The 11,592-nt window shown below is 43.7% G+C and overlaps 1 protein-coding gene across 1 annotated transcript in view; it reads right to left on the bottom strand.

Annotated features, from left to right (window-relative positions):
* Nucleotides 1–11,592, bottom strand: part of EIF2AK1 (eukaryotic translation initiation factor 2 alpha kinase 1) — a 27,416-nt gene that overhangs the window by 13,942 nt on the left and 1,882 nt on the right. The window contains 8 exon segments of the mRNA XM_028498050.2: nt 285–385; nt 5,878–5,989; nt 7,186–7,513; nt 7,842–7,899; nt 8,436–8,535; nt 9,203–9,283; nt 9,870–9,969; nt 10,714–10,751. Coding sequence (XP_028353851.1) covers nt 285–385; nt 5,878–5,989; nt 7,186–7,513; nt 7,842–7,899; nt 8,436–8,535; nt 9,203–9,283; nt 9,870–9,969; nt 10,714–10,751 — 918 coding nt within the window.

An 11,592-nucleotide genomic window follows, 5' to 3' on the forward strand; every position in this document is an offset into this window, starting at 1 on the left:
TGGCCGCTGAGCCTGCGCGTCCGGAGCCTGTCCTCCGCAACGGGAGAGGCCACAGCAGAGGGAGGCCCTCATACCACAAAAAAAAAAAAAAAAAGATTACTCCCTTTAAATTCAATCTAAAGTTTTCACATTCTAGACCTATGGAACAATGATTTATACAGTATAAAGGTAATGATAACCTCCGAGGTAAATAAACTAGGGTACATGATCTCATTTAATTCAATAAACCAATACCCAAGTCATCCCTGTAAGCAGCTGTCAATGATTTAATCTTCCCCACTTACCTTTAGATCTCTGTGTACAATTCCCATGTTATGTATGTAAAATACACCTTCCACCAATTCTTGAAAAATTTTTGTTGCAACACTGGCCATAACATAAGGACCTTTAAGTTAAAAAAAAAATAGTTTTATTTCTCTAATAGTTTTTCACTTGTTACATAACATCAAAACGTAACGAGGGGACTTCCCTGGTGGCACAGTAGTTCAGAATCTGCCTGCCAATGCAGGGGACAAGGGTTCGAGCCCTGGTCCAGGAAGATCCCACATGCCGCGGAGCAACTAAGCCCATGCACCACAACTACTGAGCCTGCGCTCTAGAGCCCGCGAGCCACAACTACTGAGCCCACGTGCCACAACTGTTGAAGCCCATGCGCCTAGAGCCCGTCCTCCACAACTAGAGAAGCCACCGCAATGAGAAGCCCGTGCACCCCAACGAAGAGTAGCTCCCCGCTCGCCACAACCAGAGAAAAACCCGCGCACAGGAATGAAGACCCAACACAACCAAAAATAAATAACTTTATAAAAAAAAATGTAATGAACATAGTTATAAATACATTAACACCTGACACCACACAACATTCAGATTGTCAACACAGTCAATACTCCACAATGGTTTCAAACCTAGAAATCAGCAAACAAAGAAGCCCCTGCAAACTAGCTCCCAAGAGTCGATGGACTTCCTGTCACTCAGAGCCCCTGTATTTACTGCTTTGTAAACAATTCTCAGGCATCGGGTGGCTAGATTAAACTACGTTTCAGTCCCCTTCAACCCCTGACATCTGGGGTTTAATGCTAATAAATCTGGTGTCCTGGCCCGCTGCGGATTAAACACATTATTACAAATAACAGAATAAGAAAAAAGATAAATTATGTTAGCCCAAGGGGTGAGCTTCTATTGCCTGGAAGATTTGGAATGCCGCATTTTCCAAAAATGATGGACAAATGAAGTATAGGAGGGAAAAGGTAAATGAATTAATTAATCTATTAATATCATAACATAATATGGGAATTTAGAGGGTGGAGAGGTTTGGTAAGACTAAATCAGGGACTTCTCTGGTGGCACAGTGGTTAAGAATCCACCTGCCAATGCAGGAGACACGGGTTCCAGCGCCGGTCCGGGAAGACCCCACATGCCGCAGAGCAACTAAGCCCGTGCGCCACAGCTACTGAGCCTGCGCTCTAGAGCCCGCGAGCCACAACTACCAAAGTCCGAGCACCTAGAGCCCGTGCTCCGCAACAAGAGAAGCCACTGCAACGAGAAGCCCGCGCACCGCAACGGAGAGTAGCCCCCCGCTGGCCGCAACTAGTGAAAGCCCCCGCGCCACAACGAAGACCCAATGCAGCCAAAAATAAATAAACAAAATAAATAAATATATTAAATAAATAAAATAAAATCATAAACCTATTGTTTACCTTTGAGCAGGAGAGCACCACATGCTCCCTTCCCCCTGAATGAGCCGACTTTGTTACAGAACTCAAACCTATTCCACACCCTCCTTTTAAAATTTTTGTTGCAACACTGGCCATAACATAAGGACCTTTAAGTTAAAAAAAAAATAGTTTTATTTCTCTAATAGTTTTTCACTTGTTACATAACATCAAAACGTAACGAGGGGACTTCCCTGGTGGCACAGTAGTTCAGAATCTGCCTGCCAATGCAGGGGACAAGGGTTCGAGCCCTGGTCCAGGAAGATCCCACATGCCGCGGAGCAACTAAGCCCATGCACCACAACTACTGAGCCTGCGCTCTAGAGCCCGCGAGCCACAACTACTGAGCCCACGTGCCACAACTGTTGAAGCCCATGCGCCTAGAGCCCGTCCTCCACAACTAGAGAAGCCACCGCAATGAGAAGCCCGTGCACCCCAACGAAGAGTAGCTCCCCGCTCGCCACAACCAGAGAAAAACCCGCGCACAGGAATGAAGACCCAACACAACCAAAAATAAATAACTTTATAAAAAAAAATGTAATGAACATAGTTATAAATACATTAACACCTGACACCACACAACATTCAGATTGTCAACACAGTCAATACTCCACAATGGTTTCAAACCTAGAAATCAGCAAACAAAGAAGCCCCTGCAAACTAGCTCCCAAGAGTCGATGGACTTCCTGTCACTCAGAGCCCCTGTATTTACTGCTTTGTAAACAATTCTCAGGCATCGGGTGGCTAGATTAAACTACGTTTCAGTCCCCTTCAACCCCTGACATCTGGGGTTTAATGCTAATAAATCTGGTGTCCTGGCCCGCTGCGGATTAAACACATTATTACAAATAACAGAATAAGAAAAAAGATAAATTATGTTAGCCCAAGGGGTGAGCTTCTATTGCCTGGAAGATTTGGAATGCCGCATTTTCCAAAAATGATGGACAAATGAAGTATAGGAGGGAAAAGGTAAATGAATTAATTAATCTATTAATATCATAACATAATATGGGAATTTAGAGGGTGGAGAGGTTTGGTAAGACTAAATCAGGGACTTCCCTGGTGGCACAGTGGTTAAGAATCCACCTGCCAATGCAGGAGACACGGGTTCCAGCGCCGGTCCGGGAAGACCCCACATGCCGCAGAGCAACTAAGCCCGTGCGCCACAGCTACTGAGCCTGCGCTCTAGAGCCCGCGAGCCACAACTACCAAAGTCCGAGCACCTAGAGCCCGTGCTCCGCAACAAGAGAAGCCACTGCAACGAGAAGCCCGCGCACCGCAACGGAGAGTAGCCCCCCGCTGGCCGCAACTAGTGAAAGCCCCCGCGCCACAACGAAGACCCAATGCAGCCAAAAATAAATAAACAAAATAAATAAATATATTAAATAAATAAAATAAAATCATAAACCTATTGTTTACCTTTGAGCAGGAGAGCACCACATGCTCCCTTCCCCCTGAATGAGCCGACTTTGTTACAGAACTCAAACCTATTCCACACCCTCCTTTTACACTGTCTAGCATATAATTTAGGGACCTCAAGTATTTAAGACAGAAAACTCGTGTGTGTGTGTGTGTGTGTGTGTGTGTGCGCGTGCGTGCGTGCGTGTGTGTGTGTAAAAACAATGGTTCCAGGGAATTCCCTGGTGGTCCAGTAGTTAGGACTCTGCTCCTTCACTGCCGGGGCCCGCATTCAGTCCCTGGTCGGGGAACTTAAGATACTGCAAATCTCGTGGCACAGCCAAAAAGTAAATAAAAATTAAAAAAATAAAACAAAAACAATGGTTCCACTGCAAGTGCCTCTAGTATGACCGCCCCCCCAGCCCCTGAAGTGACCAACCTGTCTGGGAAGAAATGCAAGAAGGGCTTTCTGACTTTCCGAATTATTCAGAATAACTACCTTGCTTTGGTCTGTCTTTAATTCGGTTTTCCTTTTAACTCACCTAACACATCCAAACGGTAGGCAACTGTTGGAGGATTCAGTAATTACACACAGACTTGCTCCAGTGATCACAGTTTCCACTCAGTGCTACATCCTTTGCAGGCACGGCTTTAATCCTCACGACAACCCCATAAAATGGGGATGATCCACGTTTTACAGGTGAGGATGGAGAGAGAACCGTTAACTGACTTGCCCCAAACCTGCTAGCTGGTGAGCACCTGAGCCATGACTCAAACCCAGGTGTGCCACTCATGGGAGTGCTGGGAACGAATGAGTCACGTAAAAAATGTGATTGACGTAAAGCTGGACACACGGGGCTGGAATGCTACAAAGATAAAACTTTTTCTTTAAAAATATTTTTTAAAAGAAAAATCTACACCCTGCTAGCAGTATGATCCATCTCTTGCCTTCACCGTTTTGACAGGTTTACCGCGCTGGATGGTACAGATTAGAGTTCTCACCCCACACTTCGTTAAGGACTCACTCTCCAAACGTCAGCTTCAAGATCAACTGCACACGGGGCTGGAATGAACCATTCTCTTTCCACAAAGATGGGCACATAGCGCTATAACGCACATGCAGCAGGCCAAGGATCCAGTTTTACTGGGCCCTAAAAATACCCCACGCACCACTTACCATGACTGAACTGAACCAAGTCTGGCATGTTCTAATTCAATGGTAAACAGAGGGGCACTGAGGAGCTGCCGGAGAGAGACGTCATGTCTCCGTCTCCACGGGAAGCTAGTCTGAGATTCTGAGTAGGCCAACTGACCTGTGTTTCAGGCCAAATAAAGGGTTATAGTGTCACTAGGGGTGAACAGCAAATGATTAATGATCGATATCTAGTTGAGCCTTCACTTAAAATCAGGTCACTCGCGTCCCCTATTTTGATCATCTACCGCAGTGAACTGCAACTTTGGCCGCACATTAGAATCAACAAGAGAACTTCCACAAAAAAAATAACAAAAGCCAAGCCCTATATCCAAGACCAATTATATAAAAATTACTGGTGTGGTCCCAGACAACACCCTTTTTCTAAAAAGATTTCATTTTAAAAAACAGTCTTAGATTTACAGAAAACCTGAGAAGACAGTTCCTACTTACCCCACACCCAGTTTCCCTGTCACCAACACCTTACATCAGTCTGGTACATGTCACAATGCACCGATCCTGATACAAGTCCACAGACTATTCAGATGTCCCTAGTTTTTACCTAATGTCCTTTTTCTGTTCCAGGATTCCATCCAGGATACCACATTACATTGAGTTGTCATGCCTCTTGAGGGTCCTCTGGTCTGTGACAGTTTCTCAGACTTTTCCTGTTTATGATGACCTTGACAGTTTTGAGAAGTACTGGTCAGGTGTTTTGTAGAATATCCCTCAGTTGGGATTTGTCTGTTTTTCTCATGATTAGACTGGGGTTATGGGTTTTGGGGAGGAAAATCACAGAGATACCTTGCCCTTCTCATAGCCTCTTATCAAGGGCACATACTATCAGCATGAGTTATCGCTCTTGATACTGACCTTGATTACTTGCTAAGGGGGTGTTTGTCACGTTTCTTCCACTGTAAAGTTACTCTTTTTTTATTGACAACATCTTTTTAAAAGTTCCCCAGCTGATTTCTACGTGCAGTGTTGAGAAGCAGCGTTATAATATTCTACAAATATTAACCTAACACAGTACTTCTAGAGGCTATTGTATAACTGCAGGGGAGCTGGGGGGGGGATATGGATCTTGAGAGAGACAAACTTTTGACCACATGCCCTTCTATAAGGGTTTCTTTAAAGGTTTCTTTTTATAGAAGTATCGCATTTTTAGTCTTTTCTTCTTTCCTTGGCCACACCGCACGGCATGCGGGATCTTAGTTCCCCGACTAGGGATCGAACCCATGCCCCCTGCAGTGGAAGCGCAGAGTCTTAACCACTGGACCGCCAGGGAAGTCCCAAAGTATCACATTTTCAGGTTAAAAAAATAAAACAAACATTTAAATTTTCCCTTAAAAATTTTTTAAAAGACCTTTTCTACCAGAAATCATTATACTAAATTCTAGCATAGTACTCTTAAATATCAACAAACTATGTATCTATAACAGAAAATATTAACTTCCCAATACCTACTTATATTTTAAAAATGTGATTTTCCCCCCAATCTAAAGCACCTGGAGGCAGAAGGCGGCAGATCCGTCTGTAGTTCCCAGCCCAGCCCTCGAACACCCACATGGTACTTACATGCGGATTCATCCATGCTCTCCTGGCCCTGCTGGCTCCTCTCCGTGATCCAGTCCCACAGCGAGAGCTCACACAGCTGCATCTGGATGTGCAGCATCAGGTGGTACTGCACCTAGGGGGCGACACACCACTGGCTCCCATCTGCACCATTTAGCGGACAAACGCTCCCTTGCCTACCCTAGGCCAAGCACCAGGCTACGTGCTGTGGACAGAGACTACAGACACAAGCCTGCCCGAGAAGCCCGAAGTCTAGTGAAGGAGACAGAGGAATCAAGCAATACTTAACACAACGCGTCATGACCCAAGTGGGCAGAGGGAGGCCCAGCTGGAGTTACGCAGGTATGAAACGGAAGAAGCTCTTGAACGTGACAGAGTCCGTGGGCCCGAAACTGTTTAGTCTGCTCTCGAGATAAACAGTTTTTAAAGCTGAAGATAAAGCATCAGGCTGGCTGCATGGTATTCTACTACTCTATGGCTACCCCAGAGTGTACACACACTTTATCTGGCTTCACATAACTAATAATTTGTCCAAGAAAAAAAGTAAGCAAAAATTAAGCTCACTGTAGCCCATTCAGGAAAATTTTCCAAATGTATTTATTACACAGCAATGAAATGATTCTGATGAAAAGTCCCTCAAACTCAACTCCTTTATATTCAGGGAAGCTACTCAAAGTTTTTTGTGTTTCATAAAAATAGAGAACCTCATCTTCCTGGACAGCCAGAATTAATTCTGCGCGTGAGTGTACAGACGGTATATACAGTTTTGTGATCCCAACACGACAGGTTAGGCGCAGACCCTGTTAGCGTTCAAGTTTAAATGCTGACACTCAGTGAGGGCGAGAGCACCCGCGCCTCAGCGTAACCCTAATTGCTGTAATTCGGACACTGACAGCTGACCTGGCGGTCCGCCCAGGACTTGCCTCCTAAAGTCACGTTCCAAAATACAGAAAACCTTTCTGCATAAATATATTTTGATAGCGTAACGCTAACCAACCACAGCAACAGAACGTGTGTGATGCTTCCTGCTCCAGGGTGTACCTATGAAATGCCCCAGTCAGGGAGGTCAGAAAAGGACCAGGAGGAGTTAACTAAGAGAAGGAGGGAAGACCAAATACAAGGGCCACGAGTCAGGAGGGAGCACGAGAGCAGAGACAGGCCGCGAGGGCAGAAGAGCAGGAGCGGAGACAGGGGGCGGGAGCCGAGGGGGGAAGCCAGCTGCGGAGGAGGGCCGGCCGTGGCTAAGCACAGTCCTCCACGCCGTTATCACAGGGCAACAGCAAACGGGCAGGTTCTGGGAAAGTCATCTACCTCCGTCTGCCCCAACAAGTTTAAGTTTTCTTCAGAAGATTCCTCAGTGGATGCGAAATTCTCTTCCAGGCCTGAATGATGCCGAAGTGGCAGCCGATGCCCAGCGATGGATCTGGAAGACTCGTCAGCCACACCTTTTCCTTGGGGCTCAAGGGACGGTTCAGATTCACCGGCATCTCTTGTGACTACACTGGCGCTGCAGTTCACCAATCTATTATTCTGATTTTCAACGCCAGATTCTCCCAAGGATTTTTCTTCTTCTGGGGTGAATTCGGCGAAGATAATGGATGAGCTGTTACTTTCATCACTTTTAACGTCACACTGATCTCTGGAGGCCAAATAAGAACAGTAAAGATAAAAACCAATGTAAAAAAAGATCCAGAGCACCTCAACTGTTCCTTGAAGCCTGTATGGATCTGACTGGTAAACTCCTGACAAAAGAGACAGCCAATCTGTCTAGCAGCAGCATTTACTTAAAAATACTGACAGGAAATACCTGAGAGGAGGAAGGAAATAACTTAACATTTTGTAATGAAAATAAGCAAAAAGAAAGTCTAAAACACTCCTGAGCTCCTAGTTGTAAAAGGCAAAGGCGACCCAAGGCAGGTGACTGGAGGTAACGTCTAGGGCGTGAAAGGACACGGCAGCCCACGTACCTGGGGTCCTCCTGGTCAGAGATCACTTCCAGAGATGGCAACTGAATAGAAATTCTATCTGCTGAACAGAAACAAAAGGAAATCTTCAAGCAGCCCAGTTTTCTAATTTATAGTCAAAGGCAGAGCTAAAATACATAAGTAAGACCAAATGAGACAACAAGTTAAAAATGTCACGACCTTCTGGCAAAATGCAAATACACCAAGCTTATTCAAATGACTGGCAGATTTTAGAAAAGACAAAAACAGAGCTGTTCAACTACGCGAGGGCTCATCAAACCTTCCATACAGGACCTGCCGGTAAATATTTCAGGTTCTGTGGGTCCCAGGAGACTCTGCTGCCACTACCCAACTCTGCTTTCGTAGTGCAAAAGCAGCCAAAGACAACACACGCGAACGAGCCTGTGTTCTAATAAACTTTACTGACACTGAAATTTGAATTTTGTATCATCTTTACAAAATAATTCTTCCTTTGATTTAACTCTTTAAAAAAAAAAATTCTCAGCTTGTGGGGGGCACAAAAACAGACGTAGGCCTGGTGTCACCCACGGGCTGAAATTTACCAACCCTTCAACTGTTTCATCTAAAACCGCTCACCTTGCCTTTGGGCCACGTGAACATGTTCTATCCAGGCAGTGTGATAGCCTACAATATTAGGATGCTGAAGACCAGCCAGCACCTTAACTTCCCGTAGTACCTGAAGAAGAAACATACTTAGAGCTGGTTTTTACTGACAAATTTGTTAAATGTTCATGGTATCAAATAATACTTGTTCCCTCTGTACGAGGAATCTAGACTGTGTTAAAATAATGGGAATACTTTTGTGAGAGACAAATGTAGTTGTTATAGCAACGAAATAACTTACATGCATACAGCACTTTACACTTTTCATGGCTCATATATAATCATTCCCTCATTTCATTCCTACAAGTAAGCCCAGACCAGACCTCCAAGGTAAATAAAACCATTCCTGTCACCACTATTTTCAAGGGCAGGAGACAGAAGTGGCTTAGAGGACTAGGTCGTTTGCCTGGGACCACACAGCACGTCAGGGAGAAGACTTGGACCTGAATTGAGCACCCGTGTTTTTCATAAAAAGCTTGTTATATATTGTATATGAATAGTTTACTTAAAAAACTAATTTCCCCAGCTATGACCCTGAAAGGTGGTCAACCTAGAGTGCCTATAAAAAATTTAAGTCAAATAAAAATTTAATCTTGATGTTTATTTTACGGTAACCCATTCCTAGTAAACTGCAATCCATACCACCAAGTATTTCCCAAATACACACACACACACACAAACTCTTTCAAAAGGACCTAAATACTCAATTATTCAAAATAAGTCAATGTTTCAAATCATACCTTCATGCAATCTGCTTTAGTTGCGCCCTTAATCAGGATTTTTTTAATTGCATAGTACTGACCATCTAATTTATTCCTGACCTAAAAGTAGAGGAAAAGACAAAGTATATCGTACCATTAAATCCAACTGAATAAAGAAAGTTCTTTTAACCTGACCTTAGATAATCCAAACTAGCCAAAGAGAGGAAATTAAGCTAAAGACACACGTCCTGGGGAATTCCCTGGCGGTTCAGTGGTTTGGACTCCACGCTTTATGCATCCTCTTTACTATGTTCAGAGAAGTCAGCCGGAGTCAACTAGACAAATAGTTTTTCCAACTGTACTGAGAGTCCAACTCCTAGAATCTCTAGGTCTGAAGAATGGGAATGTTAGCAAAAAGGCTATGTGCAAAACACAGCAGCTAAACTTTTCCAAGTAATACATTTTTTAATAAAAATTAACTACAGAACAAAAACTCAAAGTTTCCAGAATCCACCTACATCACCAACGTGGTTAGGAAAAAATTAAAACCTGCCCACGTCCCTGTAAATGACAAATCTAAATAAGAAGTAAACATATGTGATTTCTAGGAATTTTCCTTTGAGCACTTTAAATAATAATAATGAAAACAACTCCTGCAAATACATTGTTTAGAGCAGGGGGTCAAAACGAGTATGCGGCAAACCACCTTGTACACTCTTCCATATCCGCCTTTTCCTAAGATAGCAAGCTCTTCAAACTCATTCAAGTAACGTGAAGTCTGTGCTTCAAAGCCTACTTCCCTTGATCTGAAAGTTAAACACAATCAATCAGTCAATCAATCCCCAAACATGAGAGAACCACAATGTTCTAAGACAGACCATGTTCACCATATTACTAACCTGGCAAACCTCGTTTATCACTAAACTGTGATAATTTGGAAAGGATGAGCTAAAATGAAAGTTTTCATTCTCTATGAAGAGAACATTTGATAATAAGCTAATCAATAGCGTAATAGAGATAGCAAGGGGATCATTAATTTTAAGTATTTTACCAGTAATCAGTATTCCAATTAGAAATTATTGTTTTAATAATTATTAAGTTAATATTGTTGTTTATTAAACAGGAACCCTAAGGATGACCAACAGGCAGGAGTTACGTAGCTAAGCTCAGTGATGAGTTTACTTAAATTTCCTAACGATTCAGACCAGTTACAGATTTTCAACAAGCATTTCCTACACACAGCCGAAAGTCAGTGGTGTTCCCCTGACAGGGACTGGATGTCAGTGCTCCGAATTAAGAGTGGGGCTTATGGAATCCACATGCAATTGCAGGGAAAGGGTGCTCAAAGGGAGAATGAGAAATCTTACAAAGTTTTTAGCAAATCTTAAAAAGTTTTTAATCTTACAATGTTTTTAATTTTCATAAGCCACACTAACTACGTTACTTTTAACCCCACTCCTAATTTCTGATTAATTCAGGATTAATTCTTAATCCTGATTTCTTTTGGTCAGTTTACTCCTTGCATAGTCAAAGAAGTGTTCAACACATACCTGATCTTCTGGATATGAGAATTATCCTCACAAGGACCCTAAAATCAAAAAGTTATTTTTAAAAAGCATTTTGAAAATTTCATGGAATAAGGAATCTATCAAAATTCAATGTTAGATTAGTATAAATGCTAAAACTAATATTAAAAAAAAAAACACCACACCCACCCAACGGCTTTTTCAATATTACTTAAGAGTTTGCAATTGAAGACATTTTTCTCTTAACTAAAACATCACCCGTGAAAAAGCTATATTCTTGCCATCCAAGGACAAAGCTGAGATTTACCAAGGAGCGCCACCGGCAAACAACGCCAGCTTCCCCTTTACATAAAAGCAGAAACGGACCACCGCTCCCGTGTCACCGTTCCAGGCCCCCAGCACCTTGTGCCTGTATGACTGCACGTGTCTCCCTGCTTCTGCCCTCAGTCCCCTCCTCTATGTATTCTCAACACAGCAGCTGGGGAGAACCCGTTAAAGTCAGATTATGTCACTCCCATGCTCAGAGCCCTGCCACACTTCTCATTTTACTGAGTGAAAACCAAAGACATTAAAACGGTCTCCAGATCCATCTCCATCTGCCCCTGGGCCCCGCCTCTCCCATACGCGCCCTTGCTTACTCCACCTCCGCCCCTGGCTGCCTGTCAGCCTCACAAACATGCCGGCACACAGCTGCTCTTCTGCCTGGAATGCTTTCCCTCTGCGTGATTCATTGCTCAACCTCAGCTCCTTGCTCCTGTCTGAGCGAGGTCCTACCTGCCACGCTACACGGCCCCTCCCAACATTTTCTAACGCCCTTCACTGCTTCATGTTTCTCCTTAACACTTACCACCACCTAACACCCCGTGTATTTTTCTTTCTCTATTGTTTACTGCCCGCTCCTCA

The sequence above is a fragment of the Physeter macrocephalus genome, chromosome 14 (genome assembly GCF_002837175.3).
Source record: "Physeter macrocephalus isolate SW-GA chromosome 14, ASM283717v5, whole genome shotgun sequence".
Taxonomy (NCBI): Eukaryota; Metazoa; Chordata; class Mammalia; order Artiodactyla; family Physeteridae; genus Physeter; species Physeter macrocephalus.